Source organism: Alligator sinensis, unplaced genomic scaffold, assembly GCF_000455745.1.
Source record: "Alligator sinensis unplaced genomic scaffold, ASM45574v1 scaffold1309_1, whole genome shotgun sequence".
In the NCBI taxonomy this organism is placed as follows: Eukaryota; Metazoa; Chordata; order Crocodylia; family Alligatoridae; genus Alligator; species Alligator sinensis.
In genome coordinates this window covers 455,857-477,929 of record NW_005842870.1, presented here as the reverse complement: position 1 = coordinate 477,929, position 22,073 = coordinate 455,857, and the positions used below count along the sequence as shown (strand labels likewise).

At 42.3% G+C, this 22,073-nt stretch overlaps 1 protein-coding gene across 1 annotated transcript in view; it reads left to right on the top strand.

The window, feature by feature from the left end:
- Nucleotides 1-22,073, top strand: part of BFSP1 (beaded filament structural protein 1) — a 42,137-nt gene that overhangs the window by 6,275 nt on the left and 13,789 nt on the right. The window contains exons 2-3 of the mRNA XM_006035710.1: nucleotides 6,972-7,032; nucleotides 19,401-19,496. Of these exons, the coding sequence (XP_006035772.1) occupies nucleotides 6,972-7,032; nucleotides 19,401-19,496 (157 nt within the window). The remainder of the gene's footprint in view (nucleotides 1-6,971; nucleotides 7,033-19,400; nucleotides 19,497-22,073) is intronic.

The following is a 22,073-nucleotide window of genomic DNA, read 5'->3' as shown; positions in this document are numbered from 1 at the left end:
CAACCTTTTAAATTAGGAGTTCCCCTTTGGCATTTAAAAGCAACCCAAGATCTAATGCTGCTCCCCTCCCCCCCCCCCCCCCCAGCAGGTAAGTCTGTGGTGAGGGGAAGATCTGGGCCCCAGCCCTACCCTACTCCCTCCCTCACCACTGGGGCCTCGATGACTGCCTCCCCCCCAATGGTGGTGTGGGAGGGGCAAGCCCTGCACAGATGGGACAGGGCAGGGGACAGAGTCATGAGCAGCTCATCTGGGGGGTGCAGGAAGGGGATGTGTACCCCCACATCTGCATATGGGGCAGGCTGAGGCTGGGGCAGTGCTGGGCTTTTCCCAGCTGGGCTGCACTTAGGCTGGGTGTCTGTGGCTCTGGGAGCAGGGCCACAGGGAGGGAGGCGTCTCCACTCCCAGTGCCACCACCATCTGTGCTGAGGCCAGCACAGGCCAGGCCCACTGGGAAAAGCCCAGATCAGCCTTCCAGCCTGCAGCTGCAGTTCACCCTCACCTGCGCACACCAGCCCCCAGCCCCCATGTCCTCGAGGGGAGGGAAAGGCTGTGTTGGGCTTTTCCTATTGGGCTTGGCCCATGCTGCACTTGGCAGTGGTGCTGGGAGTGAGGGTTGGAGGGGCTATGCCCTGCCACCCCATGGTCTTGCCCCCAGTGCCACTGCTGCAGCTGCCTGGCCTGAGTGCATCCCAGCCAGGATGAGCCCAGCACTGCCTCAGCCCCAGCCCGCTTTGCCGCATGTGCAGATCTGGGGGCACATACCCCACCTGCCTTCCTGGGCTGCATGCCCCCCCTCCCCACACCCCCAAGATGAGCCACTTGCATCCCTGTCACCCACCCCACCCCAGCTGTGCAGGGCTTGCCCCCACTTCCTACCTATAGCCACTGGCACTGCCCCGCATTTGGAGGGGCACATGCCTCCCCAATCTGTGCACAGCAGAGGCGGCTATGGCTGTGGACTGGGCTTTGCACCCCAAGCCCTGCTGCATGTGTCGCCTGGGCCTCCTCTCCATCTCTCCCCCACCAACTGACTTGCTGGGCTGGGGAGGGTGGGAACATGTGCATGATGTGCTCTTTCCACAATCGACTGGTTGGTGACTACTGTTCTAGAGCAATGAACCAAGGCCACATCTTGATTCTACATTTTCAAATATGCAAAAAAAATGTGGTAAGATTTTTGCCTATATTATATTTGTTTTTAGGGGCTTTTTGAGGGTTTTGAATTTAGTCTTGCTTTTAGCATAGAGTGCGAATTGGAACAAACTGAAACTGTTGAGAAAACATGATTTTAATAAATACCTATACCAAAATAAGGAGTAGAAAAAAGATCAAAGTAAATATGCCAAAAGGGGCCTTTAAGTAAGAGGTAGCTATATACAGATGTAGACTTAGAGCAACCCTCAACAAAAAAACCCCACAGTTCCCTACGGTCTTTACTGTGACAGTTTCTAAACCCAAAATTTTCACAAAGGGACTCTAATAAAATTATTGGTGTTTTCTATAGTGGTGCCACTATCTATGCAAGTTGGTCTCTAGAGAAACCATATAGAAATTCATTATCTTTATAGGTTCAAGAGGTCAATCAGGGGAAAGCAAAAACCAAGATATTTCATGAAACAATCAAAGTAATAGTGTCTTGGTGACATGGAGATTAATCATACTCAAAATATTACCTGTTTGAGCATTATCATAAACAACTCACTGCAGAAATTCAGACTGGGTTCCATATCAGACAAAGGCTCTGCAAGATATTCTTTATGATATTGCAGCTGTAATTCTGGTAAACAAGTGAAGAACGGCTTCAGGATTTAAACCAATATCCAAAGCACCAGGACACAAAACACTGGCACAAACAAATCAAATCTAGCAAAGAGCCATATTGCCATGGATCCCTGCACAGAAAAATTCTTATGCTGCCGTCTCACTAGAATGAGGCAAAACAGTCTTACCAAATATCAAACCAGTGACCACAATCTAGCTGATGAAACCAGAAGGTACAAATCTAGGGAGAAGCAACTGTTTAGCCATTGAGGCAGAGGGAGAGATTGTGCTTTTTGCTCCAGTGTGCAAAGTGCAACAGTATGCAAGGAAGAGATTACATCATACTATCAGAGAAGTGCCCTAAAATTTTGCATAGAACAATACAGACAAAACCTAGCACTCTGAAAATGGAACACAGCCATAGATACAGCAATGTGCTATGCTACACAGCTATCCGCTGACTGATCAGCAAGGGACATGGCTGACATCACTGCTGGGAATCAAACCTGCACAGCCTGATCTTGAATGAATCCTGTCTACCTCTGGCAGATATTTAGGAGGTCTGTCTAGTTTTCCTGCTAGGCAAAAGCATGTAAAACAAGGGCATTATCAACATCTGGTGCCTCTGCAGTAGCAGGGAATTTGTTACATACAGTATGTATTTACAAGGGTGTACTTGGTAGATGTGTTGGTCTGAGACAAAAAGACATCCAAAAAACTAGAATTCCTGGTTCCAAAATTATTTTTATTAGAGCAACTTGACCAATTAGTCCAGTTGGTCTAATAAAGGGTATCATTTTGGAACCAAGAGTTCTAGTGTTTAGTATGCATGTATTTACAAAGCACCCAGGCCTGCTTCTAACACACAAATCATTTAGCCTCACACTCCATTTCTTCATATACATACGTATCCAATTGATTTGTATCTTTAAATGAGCCCCAAATACTTCTGAGGTTACATTTTAAATGCCAAAGTACTATGACGCTATTTGCAGAAGTAAAGCTCTATGAAACAGTTGAAATCAGATTTTATGTTCAAATTTATTTTTCAGTCCTTTGTAGCCAGCTTCACAGCTCTTCACATTAGCATGAATAACTTAGACTTTTTATCAACGGATGGCGCTTTCTTTCTCTAAAACTCACAGAAAACATTCCTGGGGAGTCTTGCACATAATGTAATTATGTTAATTGCATTGAGCATTGTTATCATAGCACTATTATATTTGGCTGCAGGAAACCTCAAAATCAAGCATTTATTTCTCTTTCCATGATATCCCAAAAGTTAGTACAAATCAGCTGAATGCCAACAAGTGAGCAAAAGTAATTAATGTTAAAAATTATGAGAATTACTCATAATGTATTCTTTTATCTAAAGTGTGTCCAAAGATAAAATGCATAGGATTTGTATGCACCGTATAATTGCTAGATAATAAAACTAGGTATGAAGCTAGGCAATATGCATGACTCTGGTTATGATAAAAACCAAATAATATTGTTCCCAAACTGGAATATTTTGTTTAGCAGTAGTAGCTGTATCAGGTAGTGAGTGCAGATGCAGTAGAACAGCTGGAATACATAAGGTAGGAGGGATTCCATACCAATAGCCACCTGCAAAGCCACCTGATAGACCCCATCTGCTAGAGCAATGCTTTTTACTACTATCTGAAAGTCCAACACCAGCAGGTCAGAACACATGTCCTGGCTCCAATATTTTCCCTGGCATGTTACTTTTGGCTTACTGGATGTGCACACATACAGAACTAGGCCGTTAAAACAGGAGCATCAGCTGCTAGACAGCACTGAGCCCATGCTAGTGGCTGGATGAAGGATTTGTATGCAGCCAGTATTAAGCAGAGTGCCCCAGGGGCCAGTTCTGGGGCCAGTTTTGTTCAATATCTCCACCAATGATCTGAAAGATGGGATGGAATTCACCCTCAACAAGTTTTTGGATTAAACTAGGTAGGAGGAATAGTAGATACACTAGAGATTAGGGCTAGGATTCAGAGAAACCTTGATAAATTGGAGGATTGGACCAAAAGAAATCTCATGAAGTACAACCGAACAAGTGTAATAGAATAAATATGGATTCAATGAAATATTAAAATATATGGCATTATGTTGCTTTCTCCCAAACCAAGTGAGAGATCTGGGAGCAATGTGAGGGAATAGATGGATGTATTATTTGTAACAATACCTTTTGATAATGGTAGAAGCTATTACAACTGTAATATCTGCATGATTCTGCAGTGATAGAAATGTAGCAAAATCACTCCAAATTTAGCCCTGCTTACTTCAGGGTCAAAGTTAGGGCAATTTAGTTAACTTTTAAGCAGAACCCATCTACCTGGGTGTGACACTAGGGCTATGGGCAAAGGGCTATTATGAACACTGGAAAAAGTCAGTAATGAAAATTAAGACATGCAACAACCACCTTAAGCTGGCTGGGTCATCATGGGGTGCAAGAGCCTCAATCCTAAGGATGTCAGCTCTTGCCTTTTCATACTCTGCAGCAGAATACTGCACACCTGTCTGGAATTGGTCATCACACACCAAACTCATTGATGTGCAGCTACATTCAGTGATACGTATCATCTCAGGAACAATTTGACCAACCACTCTACCATGGCTCCCAGTCCTGAACAACATTGTTCCCCCCATATCTGATGGGAAGTTGCAACAAGCAAGCTACTGGAAAATATCTATTCCAAACCATGCTTGCTGAGGTATGACGATCTCTTAAATCCACCTCCTGCACGTGGACCAAAAGATACCATCATGATACCCACTGTGGTCCAAACCGCTACACCAGGGCCACACAGAAGAGACCCTCTGATGTGAAGAATGGAGGTCAACATCACCACCAAACAAGTTCCTTATCACAGATCCTACAGTCTTCCCACCTGGCTTCAACCTGCAAGACCATCAGTGGGCCTTGCTGAATAGGTTCTGTGCATGGCCAACCGCTACAGTTGGGAACTTCGCAGCAACCCAGACTGTACATGTGGCAAAACACACACCAGGTCGCATATTGTTGATACTGCCCACTGACTAAGTTCAGTGGTGGACTACAGGAACTGCACATGGCCACCGATGATGCTATCACATGGCTCAGCAATTACATACACCCTGACTGACTGACTGAAAATGGGCTCATGCAGTTGTCACATTTAGATCATGGTAGCCTGTTCACATTCCCAAATAACAACTCCTCATCCTCTTAAAAGCAGCTAAAATATATGTTTCTCTATACACTGAAACAATTGTGCATGTCCCCTGCTCTATTCATGGCTAAGCTTACTATTAGCTTTGAACAGAAATTATTTTTTCATATGACAGGTACCTCACAACCATTAATAGCCCTGGAATTAATTTCTGAATCAGGACAGAGACAAAGTGTTAACTTTAGTAAAAAGAAGGTGCATCTACACATCACTCTATGGCAACATAGCAGCATACTACATCACCGTACGGTGTGCTACAGCGACATAATGATCACGCGAGTCTACATTTGATCACCAGCTACATCGCCATAGCAGCATGCTCCCTGGATATAGTGTGCTGCTATGGCAACATAGCTAGGAAATCTAAATGTGTGCCACCCATATGGCACAGTAATTGCCTGCACTGCCATGCTTTAGTATTTCCAAAATGAAGTACTAACGCTTGGCACTGTACCAACATCACGGTACGACGATGTGTAGACGCTCCCAAAGTGAACTTGCTTTTCAATCTTAAATTGCAATGGAATCTGGGTCATTCTTTTCAGAGTAATCTGCAAGCCACTTATTGCAGCAACAGGCTACCAAACTAAATGACAAGCTTCTCAGCTCTTTGCTACAGCTCTATATACCCCTTGAAACTTCACAAACACCCATTTTGCAGGGCAGTAAGGAACCTAACCCTGCAAAGTCTTCAGGTTTGACTATATTTCCTTTTGTGCAAGCCTCAGGTGATATGGAAAAATCTTCATTATGCTATACTTACTCTGTAACGAAAAATATAGTAGATAGAGGGAAGCTGCTGCCAGGTTTTTTCTGCCCATTACATGACAGATTTAAGTGGATGGGGAGAAGATAGCAATTTTATATACTTCTGTATTAGAAAGGGAAAGCAATAGACAATCAGACAACATCATCCTGCTCTTCAGCCAACATCAGTTGCCTGTCTTGGATGAGCCATTAGTTCAGTATTTGATGATCAAATCTTGTTGCTCAGTACTGTAATACATTTATAATTCCTTTTTTTAATTACACTAGTTAATTAAATTATGTTTCCTATTAAGCAAGATCATTTACAGTCTTGTTTGAACTCTTCAGCAGGTTTCTTTTGTGTCACCTCCAAAGAACAGGACAGAATCAATAAAGCCGACCTTTATGAGATGTTTTTCCCTTGCTTTCCACAAAGGAAAAAAAAAATCCTTTAGACAGAATGATGCACACATTTCAATATAAAACTGAAATCCTGGTGATTAGCATTTTATGCTACACCATTATTATTGTTGCTATTGTAGTTTGTTGTTATTGTTGATGTAATCATTATATTTAATTTATAAACGTCATTTCTAAACTTTATGTGCACATTGCTTAATTAACATTTCCTAATCAAATAGAAGAGATTTTTTTACATGTAATTATGTATAGATAAATAACCTAACATGGTGTGAAAAAAAGGACTCAAAACTTATAAAATAATAATAAAAAAGCCCTGATTCTATACATAGATGAAATTTCCTTTGAACAACCAGTCATCACAAGTTGTAACATTTATCAGTGGTTACTTCAGTACATCTTCTTCATCTTGGGGTTAACTATAATTGTGTAAGTACAGTGAAATACAAATACTTCAAATATCAGTGGGGTAACTGTAAAAATGATAACTTTTAAATTGCTGGCACTGTAGTCTAATATAGTTTTGTGCCATGTGTATCACTGACATTTTATTGTAAATGATCTAGCCTTGGACTTTGGAGAACTCATAACACATGCCCACCCATCTCATTATGAATTGCAAGAAGGAGAATATAGGGAACTAATACAATAAAGAATTGACCTCACTACCTGAAGCAGAGCAAATAATATAAATATGAATAAACTTGATAGGCCCTGTCAAAGTTCATATTCTACTTAAGATGTGAAGCTTATATCCTGCATATTAGAGATGAAAATGCAGTCTGTAAAAAGATAACCAATTCAACTTCTTCCTATCTGCAGGTACAGAAATGAATGTGAATTTCAGCAGAAGCTAAAAGAGACTCTTGGACGCCTGAATAAGGTGAGCCAATTACAATGACACGTATGCAATCTGCATCATTTATTAGGCAAATTCACTTTGAGGCCATTTCCAGTTGATGCCAAATCCACTTTAAGCATTTCTCTCCCTTCTGATGCAGTAATATAATTTTCTCCTCCTCCTTCACATTTACTGGAATTCCCATCCTTAAACTAATGAAAGAACCATTTCATCCTACCTTTTATTTCTGGTTATAAATTATTAATACACATATCTAATGCAATCCGAGTCTCAGCAACATTCAGAAATTAGAATCAAATTTGAGAATTTGGAACCTTTTCTTGTTTTTCCAATCATGGGCATTTTCATGTAAATTCTGTGTAGACTGCTAATAGACCAATCAGTGTGTAATCATTTAGTGGATAATAGAGTCAAAAGGAACAGTTAGCATGAATTTGTCAAGACCAAATACTTCCTATAATGAAGTAATGGGCCTTGCGAAGGAGGGAGGAGAGCAGATCTGATAAACCTGGACCTTAACAAAGCTCTTGACACTGTCTCTCGACATTCTCATAAATAAACCAAGGAAATATGGCTTAGATCAGGGGTTTCCCTGGGGGAGGAGGGGTACATGGGAGAAATTGTGTAATTGCAGATTTAATTTTCATTATAATAATAATTGGCATTTACTGTGTTAAAATATAAAACGTATGCTGGTAGGGGTATGCATGAAGCTGGTAAATCTAGAAGTGGGTACGGAATAAGAAAAAGTTTGGGAACATCTGGTCTAGATTAAACTGCTTAAAGGTGTGCTCATGACAGCTTGAACTCTCCCGTTGGATGCTCGTGTTCAAAGATAGTTCTTAATAGTTCAAATTTTATCTGTAAAGAAATATCAAAGAGGGGGTTTCCAGAGGCTGTCCTGGACTGGTACTGTTCAATATCTTCATTAATGACTTGAAGGACACAATTGAGAAGAACTGCAGATGAAACCAAGTCAGATAGCAGTTTTTCAAATCTAAATCTCATCCTCCAAAGTGACCCTGATAAATCCGCAAAATGGTCTGAAGTAAACAGTGATATTAAAACTAAGGTCCATCAAATGCACAATTACAAAATGGCACATGGATGGATATGCTGCAGCACTGCAGAAAAAAGATCTGAGCATTATAGCGGACCCCAAGCTAAATTTGAGTCAAGAGAGTAATATTGCTGGAAAAAGCAAAAAGCATATTAGGATATGTTAGCAAGAATGGCATATGCAGGTCCTGGGAAATGACTGCTCCACTCTCTTCAGCACTGTGGAGGCTTCCCCTGGAGTACTACATCCAGTTCTGGGCATCGCACTTCAAGAAAGATGTAGACACATTGAAAAAAGTCCAGAAAAAAACAGAAAAAAATATCAGAGGTTTGGAAGACATGGCATATGAGGAAAGACTGAAAGAACTGGAATTATTCAGTCTAGAAAAGTCTGAGTGCTGATTTGGTCATAGTCTTTGGATGCAAAGGGGAGTTTAAAAAAGAGGTGTGAGATCATTTATCCTCTGTGCCTGTAAGGACAGAGCAAGAAGTAATGGACTTAAATTGTAGGGAGATTTAGAAAGTTTTTCTAATATCTAACCTATGAGTATAGCTAAGCAACCAGGGATGTATTTGGTAGCTGTGTTGATCTGAGAGAAAAAGAAATGCAAAAACTCAATAACTCTTGGTTCAGAGGTGATATCTTCTATTAGACCAACTAAGAAATTGCACCCCAAAAAAATCTTTTTCTGCAAGCTTTCAGGCTCACACACCCTTCAACAGGCTCAGGGAAAATGAAAAATGGTAAAAAGTCAACATAGGAAATAAACTTCATTTTTGCACAGAGGAAGCTGAAGATGGTAGTCTGTTCCTCTGGGCCCATGACAGTGTCTTTGTGAATTACTCTTTCTTGTGCAGATCAGTCTAGATTCCTTCCCTGGTAGTGTCAGATGGAAAAAGGCATGGAGGTATAGAAATGTTTCTTGTTGTTCAACAATGAAGTTTAAATCCAAAATCAGTAACCAGAACAGTTACCTAGAGAAACTGTAGAAACTTCATTATTGGAAGCTTTTTAAAAGCAGATTACCTAAACACTTGTCAGGTTTGGTTTAGATAGGGATGATCTTGCCTTGATCGGGGGTTGGACTAAAGTCAAATGAACTAAACTTTGGCTTGGACTGCTAATGAGAACCCTAAGTGATTGGGTCAGGTCAAACTATTAATGAAATATAACTTCAGAGTGTTACTTTCTGAAATCTTACTATAAAAGGAGCGTATATTTCAGAACAAATAGTTGAACCCCTGAAAATAGACATGTCCCATTTCCGAAGCGTCAAAGTGGGACGCTGACTGCTCCAAACCTTTTCAAAGTGGGAAACTGTCAAAGCCAGTTTGACAGTTTTCCTTCCAATTTGGCTTCTGTTTTGAAGAGTCTCTTTTCTGATTTTAAAAAATGTCAAAAGAAATTTCAAGCAGCCCTATTAAGGATTGAAGATTTTATCCTATTCTACAGGGCATGCGCTGCCTTGTGGGATCAGTATTATTAACACCAAAATGTTGGCTTAGAAAAGGAATAGAAACATACATCAAACACTTCCTTCCCACAGACCAGAAATAATTTTGAAGGGCTTGAACTCATGCATACCATGGATTTTACTATAGGCCGAGCACTTAATCACATGCTTAGCCCTACTTTTAGGCTATCCCCAGTTCTAACATAGTTTTGTTTCTAGAGTGCAGGGGTGTCAGTATTTCAGAAGTCTGAAATAATTTCCTAGCCTGGCTCCATACCAGTGTCCTCTTGTTTCCATGGCAAAGAACAATACACTGCAAGATCATATGAGCCTCAAACTGTGCTAGCAAAAAAACATGATCTATGCAGGATACAGATGTGCTGAGGCTATTTCATCATTAGTGTACTTTAGCCAAATGACAAAAAAAAATGGAGTTTTGAGGAAAAGCACAGGGTATACAGAAGACTTAGTGCAAAGAGCTCCATTCATTAGGAACAGTTTTGCTTGTAGGGCACTCTTAACAGTCCTGACAGTCTTTGCTGTACCACTGAAAAAAGGAATGAGTGACTATTTGCTTTGTCCCCAAGCTTGGCCCTTAATATGGTTAACATAATTAAGTGGGTATTTGTTCACAGGGAACATCAAGCTTGTTTGGTTGCTAATGCTGATCCAGTGGTTAATGAATGCTTAAGAACACTGCTGTGTTGCTAGCTGTACTGTAGCTTCAATCCCATGTCTTTTGGAGATGGTCCAGTCTGACCTTATTTGTGACAGCAACGTTTGTATTGCTAAACAGACTAAGCTTAAAAGACAATTAAATAGCAGACCCATCAGTTTTGATGTGTGTCATATTCAGACCTTGGACCTATCTACTACATATGTATTACCTTGAAAATGTAAGCTCTTTAATCACGTGCAAGTGCATTTTATAAATCCATGGTGTTTAAGACCAGAAGAGCCATTACACCATGTAGTCTCACTACCTTTCTCAAGGGCCATGCAAGACAAGATGGTCTTTTAAACCATACTAAGGGGCAGCCTACTGCAGCACAGCATGCCTGCTAAACCCAGGCAGAGATGGGAGTAGAGACAGCTTGCAGCAACACTGAGCAGGCATTAACAATGTACCCAGTCAGAAGAGTCATTGGCATATGCCTAATGACACTTTACATTGGGTTTAGCAATGCTACCTAGCACAGTCTGGTCTCCTTAGTGTAGAAGTTCCCTAGGATTCACCCTGTCACTTGTCCATGAACCAAATTGTACTTCTGTTTTTCAGAAAAGCACCTGGCTCATATTTGAAGGAATCTAGAGATAGAAAATCCATGCTTCCTTTGCTGTGATTAAGTACTCTCACTGCCTTATTCTGACTAAGTCTGGTTTCAGCTTCTAGCCATTGATTCTTGTTATGCCTTTCTATGCTGTACTAGAACCTCTAGTATTTAGTCTCTTCTCCACTGTAAGTCACTTTGGGCATCTTTACACGTGCTCTGGGGGTGTGGGGCAGGGGTGCTTTAATTAGAATGGCTCTGAAAACCGCTCTCATTGAAGTGCCCACAGCATCTCATGTATTCAGCATCCCGTGCTTCAAGATGGTGGTGGGGAAGCTTTAGTTCAATGAACTTTAGTTAAAGAACCCCTGCTGCTATTTTGAAGTGCAGGGATTTTGAATACATGAGACACAGAGGCAGCTGGAGCATGCTAATTAGCATGCTCCAGCAGATTTCGTTAATCGAGTCTGCTCCGATGCACTATAATTACTGTGCATCAGAGCAGTGTTCCCATACATCTACAGGCACCCCTTGTACCCTTTGTTGAGAAGTTCAAATGGAGCTCATTAAGCACTCCCACCTTCCTTCACATTTTTGGCTATTTTTGATATCTTGTAGACACTTTGATACCAGAACTTTCCAGAATACTTATACATCTGTCTCAGCAATGCTGTTTGTGTGGGTTTAAAATGACAGCTGCCCCCCACCAACACACACACACACACACACACACACACACACACACACACACACCCCTCTGAACCCCTACCATGATATAAACAAGGATCTCATTAGTCCTTTTGCCACAGTATTGCCCCAACACCTCATGAAGACCTGTTGCAAAAGGATGTTATGTGACCGTTTGTCACCTGGCATCAGCATCGAGTACAGGGTGGATGGGAACCTTTTCAATCTTTCCCGCTTCTGTGCCAAAACCAAAGTTATATCAGCCTTGATTGTGGAACTTCAGTTCACTGATAACTGTGCTGTTGTTGCACATACTGAGCAGGACCTATAAATGACCCTTAGCTGCTTCTCTCAAATATACCAGTGCCTGGGACTGACCCTTGACAGTGGAAAAACAAAAGTGCTTCACCATCCTGCTCCAAGCCAATTAATTCCCCCAGCAAAGATAACTTTGCATACCTCATCAGCCAACATTGATGAGGAGATCCAGTATAGGATCCGATACCCCAGCTCTGCCTTCAGAAGACTGTATCATCATGTGTTCAATGATCACAACATCAGGAATCAAACAAAGCTTCTATTACATAAGGCTGTGGTAATCCCACCTCTTCTCTATGGCTGTGAAGCTTGGGTGAGCTACAGGAACCGCCTAAAAAGTCTGGAACACCTTCAGCAGCACTACCTCCAGAAGATCCTTGGCATCAGCATAAAGTAGGAGGAAGGTGGCACAAATGCCAGTCTCCTTACCAATGCTAACACCACCAGCATAGAAGTGTTGATTATTCAACATCAGCTGCAGTGGAAAGGGCACTGTGTGCAGATGCCTGATGTATGTTTACCAAAACAGCTGCTATGCTCCCAACTCAACCTGGCTCCATGGTACCCAGGATTTAATATTCCCATCATGCAAGCTGTCCCATCAGGTTTAAGTTGTGCTAATTATACCAAACTTCTCAATGGAGAATTCTCCAGCCCTCTAGATGGTTATCTAGGCTCTTAGTATTAGTCTATAGGCAAGTATATACTAATACTATACACTTCATATTTAATTTCATTGAATGAATTTCATTCATGAGATACTATATGCTTGAGCTTCTACATCTTTAAAGTATCCTATTCAGTCCTAGTGAGTTTGAAAGAGATATAGCAGATTATGTAGGATAACAGAGATATTTCCCATCTCCCTCTTTACATACATGCACACACAACTGTTTAAGCCATGGAGGAACACCAACAATTTTACATGAATTATACAACATGCCGGCTTACAGGAGCCAAACTCCTATGTTGATGGCGAAGGTACATATTATGGATTTATCTCAGAAATGGAGCCTAATTAGGCGGAATAGAATATCTGTTAGCAAGTCAGACCTGGCAATGTTTGCCAATAGTGTAAAGATCATTCCACTTAAAATATGAATTATGAAAATATGAAATATAGTCATACAGCATTGTAACAAAAGGGTTACTGTTTGAATCACCATCCAGGAGAGATGGAAATATCCTTGTACTCTGCACTGAGTATAAGTGGTCCACATTAGCTGAGAAATATGGAGAATGTTGCAAAGCAGATGCCTGGTATGACAATAAATGGAGTGATTAAATCTGCAGTGCTGTCCCATCTGCTCCTGTATTTAAACCCTTTTCATGAATCTCATGGGAAACTTCATAACAAACAGTTCAAGTTTGTTAGCTCCTTTTTATTGTTTTCCAGTGTAGACGGGCTATAAAGTGAGAGAATGGGACCAGCTGTGAGTGCCTTGGTCAGGGGTATTCTCATGGTATGCAGGAGTGAAAGTAGAATCTCTAGATCACACCCCACTGCAACCCACCCCACTGGAAAAAAAGGGGTGGGGGATATATATATTCCGACGTGGCCTTTAAGAGATGTGACAATGAGACATGTGATACACAATAGTGCTTTTCTAAGCAATCTTCACATACTTTCTCCCATATATATTTAATTTGTCTGCTATTAGTGTATATTTGTTCTATATATCCATCACCTATATCACCTAGCGCAGCAGTTGTCAACCTTTTTGCAATGGCAGGCTGGACTGACCTGGCTTGGGTCCAAGGTGGGCCTGAGTTAGAACCTGGACACTGCTACTGCTGCTTCTTCTCCCTGTTGCCTGGCCATGGCACAGGCAAAGCTACTCACTATCTGATGTGGGATCCTGCCATTGAATGCTGACACCAGAACATTGACAAAATTGTGGGCTGGATCCCATGGCTCTCCAGGCTGGATCTGGCTCGTGGGCAATAAGTTGTCAACCCCTGACCTAGAGATAAAAAATGGGAATAATGAAGGATCAGAAGTGACAAAGATCAAGTAGTCTCTTCCTCAGTTCTCCCTACTTTGTTTGAGCAAAAGGGATCATCTGTTCATTATGCAGTGGTGCATATACTTCCCCCTCTCTGATGCCCATGTAATTGGCTGGATTCTGTCACCTATATGTATGACTTCCTTTTCTCTGAAGGTTCTCATTAATGTCAGTGACCTTACTCAGAGTAAAGTCACAGGCCAGATCCTCAGCCAATATATTAAAAAAAATTAAGACCAGGAGGACCTATTATGATTACCTACTCTGTCCTTCAGCAAAATACATCTGTAGATTTAACCATCAATTTCTGCATCAAGCCTTTCAACTTCTAGCTGAACTGGAGCATCATCTTCAAAGTCGATGTAGCTCTGCCAATTTATACCAGCTGAGGATGTGTGTCCCAACATGTTTAGTTGCCTATAGTACCCTTAATACTCCATTCTATGCCCAGGACTGGAGTTCTTCTGACTGCTTGAATACTATGCAGAAATAGTCAGTGAAAGTCCATCAACATGCTCATCACTCCCTCAGGTTAATATCAAACATCCAAATGTTCCTAGAAGGTGAAAGGAAAAGTGTGTTGTTGCACTGGAAGATTTTTTAACAGCATCAAGGTCTCAATCCTATAAAATGCCAAGAACCTTTAAATCTTGTGAACTCTCTTGGGAACCGAGAGTACTTGGCCCCTCACAGGATTCATTCCTAACTGTAAGTCTAGTTTCCCAGACAAGGGAAGTTGGCTTCTTTGAAACAGTTTCTATGCTCCTCTCAATGTAAACTATACACAATTAAGCCAGTAGCATAAGGAGAGAGGGTTATTCCTTTTCTGTGTCCTTGTGACAAGGTATTTAGCAGAATGTATAGATTCATTAGAATTTAGCAAGGCTGTGCTGTGAACACTTTTGCTATGTCCTTGAACTTGCAACCTCTGAGCTATTAACCGTGCAGCAAAGTGCCCATGCCCAGCCCCAGGATTATTGCTTCAAGAAAAGGATTTAATAATCCCTGGGCATCTTTAAAAACTATTCAAGACTGGCTTTTAAAAATATGGTAATAAATCTGAATTACCCTCCTTTGTTATTTGCTTTATTTTGTGAAAAGCTAGATAACTCATTTGTCCCCAGCTCGTTTGCATTGCTAATCCTTCAGCTTTTGTGCTTATAACCTGTTGCAGTTAAACAATCTTTATTTTCCTCTGCCAACAGCAGAAGTTGTTCTGCTTGATCGAGGTAATTTTTATGATTTCTGCTTTTCTTTCTGTTTTCATGTTTAGCACATCCCTTTCAAGATATTTCAGGTTCCCTCTTTGTTGTAATTAATAACTACTGGGAGCACCTGTACATGCTATTAGCATGCAGCAATAAGCTCTGGTACATACGGTGCTGGAGTTTATTGCCCCTGGGTGCACTGCTTAAATGCATGCCTAGGACCACGGGCCAGAGCTGGGTTGGAACAGTCCTGGCTGACAGGGGGCTGCAGAAGTCAGCCTGCCAGCCCAGGGCTGCTCCAACCTGGCTCAGTATGCTGTGGAAGGGCTGGCTGTGTGGGGGGCTAGCTGTCAGGCAGGCCTGACACTCAAGCACCTTTGTGACCCAGCCAGCCCCATCAGCATCTACATGTGTGATGCTGTGGAGTAAAAAACTCTGCAGCAGGGTAGTACTTGCATTTACAAGTACTACCTTGCTGCAGAGTTTATTATTTTCTTTTGGCCTAATAGGGCTGGACATGTAGATGCCAAGGTATTTACTGCAGAGCTAATTAGGCAACTCCTCAGTAGATGTCTCATGTAGATGCATCCATTTGGTCAGTCACTATGCACAAATTCTACAGTACTGGATCTGGCAGATTTCTTTCTCACTGCTATTGAATAAAAATGCAATTTAATTCACTTAGATTACTGCTGGAGTTTTATATGAAGCTGAAGATAAAAAAAAAAATTGGACAGAGTGATTTGTATAATTTGTTTAAAGTGATAATTCAAATTTTTGAAGAAAAACAATTGTGCTTTGTGTTTTGATACATGATATATCAAGTCAGAGCTAAAAACAGCTTATTTGGAAGGAAAAAACTGCAAATGCATATTCTCCATCCACATTTAAAAGGCTGAAAACTAGTTTTGCCCATTACATACAAAAATATTTGGTAATTGGTAATGTCAGCCTTCCTTCCACAAGCCTAATAACATTTTCATTGTTATATTGATCTTTCTATCAATAGGAAATTATAAAGACTGCAGAAAAGTGATATATATTCTTGATGACTGGTTTAGAATATTCTGTATGTGGTCTATTTTAATTAGCTGCGTTTGCTGTTGAGCTGGTTAACAATGAGTCCACTGTTGTTTTATTGGAGGACCAGCATACTTGGCTGAGAAAAATCAATAGCATAATGGAAAGAGCTAGCATTTACACATTTCTGAATAGCATGGCACTGCTTGTGACTAATTTTCTGTGCATGTAGAAAAAAGGAAAATTCTCTTTCACCAGTCATATGTTCTCCTGTAGCTGGAAGTATTTACTTTGCAACACATGACTATACCAATGTGAGGGATATTTACAGCTGCTAATTGAAAGCGTTGAGTTTTAAAAAAGGCATCAGACATTTAGAAGTTATTTTTAGCCTCTTGTAACAAGAAACATCTAGGGTTGCTCTAACTAAAGGAAACTAAGGGGGAAAGAATGTTTTGCATCCGATTGCTTGTTGTGTGCTTGGAGAATACATGCCAGCCTGGAGTCCTCCTCCTCCTGGAGAGACCTGGATACTACCATCTCTCCAATTTAGCCTCTTTCTCAGGGGCTCTAGAGGTCTGAGTGAGAGGTTCCAGATTAACAGTCATTCAGTCCAAATACACAAACACCCTAACAAATCCTTAACCTCATCAAACTGATAACCCTTATGTGAAGGGGTAAAAAAAATCCCTCTCCTGATTCCACATGTCAGCACATCCTTGACATCCCTTGACATCCCCAATCTGTTGTAGATGGAGTGCAGGGAGTCTACTAGAGTTCCCCATTTTGTGCTCTGTTCACAAGCCCAGCCCTCCAATGAAGTCTGTAGCAGTAAACCCTCCTTCTCAGACTAGCACCCAATACTAACACCCAACAGATTATTTCAAATGATTGTCAACTCCCTTCCCTAGATGGGTCAGTAGAGGAATTCAGTCCCATTCACTCTTCTTAGTTCCAGAATAAGACAGCTATGGACAGCTTTCAGAGAAGACTGAAGTTGTTGTCAAGGCATGCCTGCAGCCTGAGGCTGTCAGTGTACTTAAAAGGGCTAAGTGATGCTCTCATCAGCCAGTACTGGGGCAATCACATTAGCCAGGGATCAAAGTCAGGCATGGCAGTTCAAGAGCTCAGCTCAGCTCTTGAACTGATTGGCCAGAGGCCATGACAGCAATGTTAACCCTATTACATGTGCAAACATAATTCACTAGGTGAACGCAGGAATTTGACCGAGGTCCCCTCTACACATTACAGATACTGCACAATTAATTGATTAGCTGTGCAGTTACACGTGCAAAGTAGTTTTCACACAATAAACAGCTCTAACTCACTAAAAAGTTAAACCTTGAAAATGTGTACTAACTTTATAGCTAGTTGCTATCAAGCTTTAATGTCACCATGTGCATGCGTAGCAGGGTGTCCCCTAAGGCTGGGAGCCCTGTCAGGTGACAAGGCTCCCAGCTGCAGGGGTGTACCTTGCCCAGACCAGACTGATGGGGACTCTCAGTCCCAGCAGCTGCAGATTCTGGGTCCTGTCAGCACCCTGCAGCTGTGGGGATGCAGAGTCCCACAGTTGCAGATCCTGGGTCCCCACAGCGTGCCTCCCAGCAAACATCCAGGGTGAGAGGATTGGGATCTCGTGGACCTGGGGGTGTGAGAAACCCCTGCAGTAGGAGGATCACTGTGGGTGATCCCTGTGGGTGAAGGATCCTCCAGCCCTAGGGTTTTCCCATACCAAGAATACGGGATGGTGGGGGGTGAGGGTGCATGGGGCTCCCAGGTGCAGAAGATTACTTCTTGCTGGTGCAGGGGGAGCCTGGGATTGGGCTCCTGCCTGTTCCAGCAATAAGGTGTGATGGGCTGTAATGCACAATCCCACAATTGCACCTCCTGCCATGCACGTGTGGCATGGCAGGAGGTACAACTGTGTGAATTGTGCATTAGATCCAATTGTGCCTTTATTTGCAAGTGTAGAGGGGGCCATAGGAATCCACAGTCTCAAAAAACTTCTGATCTGTTATGGCTTTTGGGGGGTCTTTACAATAGAAGAAGTACTCTAGTATTATTCTGCAGTCAAAAAAGTGAAAGCAAAACAAAAAGATGACATTTTCCAGGGGGGGGTGGAGGTCAGCCTGAGTCTAAAACTCACTTTAGAACTTGTTATTTTGTACTGTATGTTGTTAAATTTACTGGAAATTACTTTCTATCAAAGCTGTCAGACACATGGCCCATGGGCTGCTTCTGGCCCATGGATCTGCTCCATCTGGCCTGTCACACTACCAATGGGCTAGGAAATTTGTGGGAGTAGCTAACAGTGGTGCTGGCCTGCTGTAGACCTGGTATTCTGGTGGACATGGCTATAAATCACAGGTGGCAAATGAGGGCGTTGCCAATAGAACCCAATTTGCCCCATTGCCACTTGGCCTGCTTCTGTTTGCACTGCCTCCACTACGACAAGTAGCTGCCTAGCCTGAAACTGCTTGCTCCACTGCCATGGTGGCTGTAGTTATCCCCACCATCATTACTATTGCTGTTGCTGCTGCTTCTGTGGATCTGGCCTGCAAGAAACCCTGTGGTCTGGATTCAGCCTGGGGCACAAGATAAGTTTGACACCTCAGTTTGTATTTTTTAAAATAATATAACACAATAGCAATTGGGGTCAGATTGGGCCATATCCTGATCTCAGCTACACATGTGCAATTCTCAGTAATTATTTCTTCTTCTTTTAGATTAAATTGACTTGGGAATTATCTTCCTCCTGTATAATATGTTATTACAGGTTTTCCCCCAAATTTTAAGTGTTTCTATACTAACACATCAATAATTTTTGGTGCTATAATTGTTTTAAAAAATCAACAAAAAGAAAAAACAAATTTGCAATGGTATAGTTCTACAAAGTGGTGAGAAATAGCTTGACACAGAATTATAGTGCAAATTTTTCCAGGGATATTAAAAAAGTGTTTCAAATAATGTCATAAATAGTAGAGAAATCAATACTTTGTTCTTTTGATTCCCCCTGTTTAGAATTCAAGCATAATTGTAAGCATTTAGCATCAAAGTAAGTGTCCGTTCCTTGGCTGCCAGCCACTTTTCAGCATATGGTGAACACATTTTGACAGTGCCAAAGTGCTGAAATATATACATTGCTTTTCTTCAGACATTATCTCCACAGCATGCACCATAGAAGACAAAGGATTAAAGAGCATATTGTGTGCTGGTTTCATAACACCTTTATTTCTCCCAATAATCTTTAAATCTCAGAACAGGTGGCTAAGAATGTGAAATGATTCATCTTCTGGACAAGTGACTCCTTTGCTCTTAGTGATCTAGAAGCAAATACTAACAGCATCATGTTCATCTGTATTATAGGAAGCAGATGAAGCATTATTGTGCAATCTGGAACTTCAAATTGAATCACAGTTCCTGCAGGATGATGTTAATGCCACAAAGGAGAGGCACAAGAAGGTAATTGCAAGGAACTCCCCACCCCTTTTAGAGCATCTCCCTAGGGAGGAGTTTGTTAGACTAGGGACAGACATTACACAAAAAACAGGTTTAAGTGATCAGAAACTGGTTTAAACTTGTAACAGAACAGATATTCAGTGCACATAAAGCAGTTTCAAAATGGCTAAAACCAGTTTGAGATAAACCTGGTTGAATGTAGTATCAGACTTAACTGATTTGGGTCAAACCAGTTTATGCAATGTCTGTCCCAGACCCCTTGTTGGTTTAAGTTAAATCAGATTCCCCCAGCATCCCAGCATGATCTGTGGGGTGGGCGCGGCTCTCTGCTCCACAGCAAGGCTGGCCCCTCTTCTCTGATCCCTAGCTGGAGCTCCAGAAGAGACTTGCAGTCACAGCAGGGTCTGCTGGTTTCTCCATGCCCTGCTTCTCTCCCCCACCCACCACTGCATTTTTAGGTATTACAGGCATTTTGAAATGGTTCAAATAAACAACATGACTCCAGATAAGTCTGGATCATTTAGTGAATAAAATACATTCAGTTCATTATCCATGACCAACAGATAGACTCTTGTCCAAATTAATTCATATGAAGTCAGCAGGTCAGAGTCATTAACATGATTATTTGTATCTTCATGAATCTTTTATTATCATTTAACTTACCAAATGGTCTTAGGACTGTGGCAGGCCAGTACGGGGTGCTCCTGCACTAAGCCACCCACCTCACTGCATCTGACCACTTTCCAGGCTCCAAGTGCCTCCCTGGGGGCACCTCACATCTGGCTGACCCCCTTCCTGGAGCACACCCGCTAGCCTGGGGGTAGAGTTGCCACCACCCAGGGATGGGCTTGAACCTGGCATTGCACCCCCTGGGAAACACAGGCCTAGTAGCCCTTGAGGGTACGTGACTGACTTCAAGAACTTGGGGTGCTTCCCTCAGTTGGAAGCACAAGTAGTGATTTCCCTTAGTTAGTCAGACCAAGGGGACCCCAAGGCATAATCTAGACCCACTCCCAATAAGTTTCCCACGTTAGGTACAAAGGAGAACTTTATTAGTTACAAGGAGTAGGTTTGGAATAGGGTACAGAGGTGAATAGTATCAGAGAAATCCCATAGAGCAAACAAGGTGGCTGGAGTAGCCTTTGATCATGCATCTGAGTTACTGCAAGCTATATATCTAGTTAGATCTCAGGTAGCTTACTCACAAGTATCATCCAGAGGCAGGTGGAGATTCCCTCTGTAGGCAGGCAGTTCCTTGATCATGAGTTTTGAATCAGAGAGCAAGTTTCAGGTGGTCCAGCTCTTCTCTCTCTCCGAGTTTTCCTCATGGCTGTTGTCCCCATCTCCTGGGCAGTCCTTAACTTATATAGATAGCCCTTATGACCTCATTTACCTGGTCCAATGGAGGCTACCACCTGTTGGCTGTCAGCCAACCAATTTGAAATGCATCACTGATTGCTGGGCAGACTGGCAGTCTCTAGCCCACCAGAGAGCCCAAGCCCCTCACCCAGGTATGGGATGCCAGTTACGTAGGCAGAGGGAGCAGGTTTCCCCCTCCCTCAGGAATGTATCCAGCTCAGGTTATCTAAAGAGATAGGGTAAGGTGTGTACCCTCTGCAGGGCCCATCCTAACCAAATTGTCACAGAGCAGCATTTTTAGGGAGAAACAGAGGTGGCCTTCTGCCACAAGGATCATCCTTGTTACTCTACTAAGTAGATACTGCTTTACTCATGTGCCTTACTATTTATTTTGTTGTGCAGCAGTATAAAGTGTTTCTAGATTCCATTTCTGTAAATAGAATAACTAGAGGATTGCAGGATGAGGATTCCACAGACAAACTAAGGATCCCAGTGGTAAAAGCAGTTAAAACTTCTCAGTTTATTGCCAGAGATATGAGTTTGATCCATGCTGAATTCATGCTGAAAGTTGCGCCTACCTGGTCCCTCTATTAATGGGTTGCTGGTCATACAGGCTGATAAGTCAAAGCTTGCTGAATGTGATGATAGCCACCTGACTACATCATAGCCTTATAGGTCACTAGGCATGAGAAAAACTTTGACTAGGCCTGTGCGAAGCAGCTAGTATTCGCTTTAGATTCAACTGATTTGGGGGACAGTGATTCGATTTGGTAATTCAAATCACGGCCCTAAATTGATTTGGCTGAATCTCTGAATCATCCAGGTCCATCCCCCCCAGCTTGGCAATGGCTGCTCCACCTGCCCCAGCTCTCAGCACTTTGAAAATAAAAGCCTCAGTTCACCAGGTGCTGCTGCTGTGTGTGTGTGGGGGGGGTGATCCCCATTGCCCCCCACTGCCCCATGCTGCATGGGAGGCTCTTCATGAGCCCCCCAGCCCCCCATGGCTGCCCTGCCAGCTATGGTTATGGCCCTTTAAGAAAAAAAAAACAAGAAAAACCCTGGACTCACTGCTCCTATCGGTGGGGGGTGATCCTCACTGCCCCACACCATGTGGGGGGCGTACGAGTCCCATAAGACCCGTGGCTTCTGCAGGAGCAGTGAGTTCAGGGCTTTTCTCTGTTTTTTTTTCTTAAAGGTCTGGAGCCATGGTGGGGGGCCAGC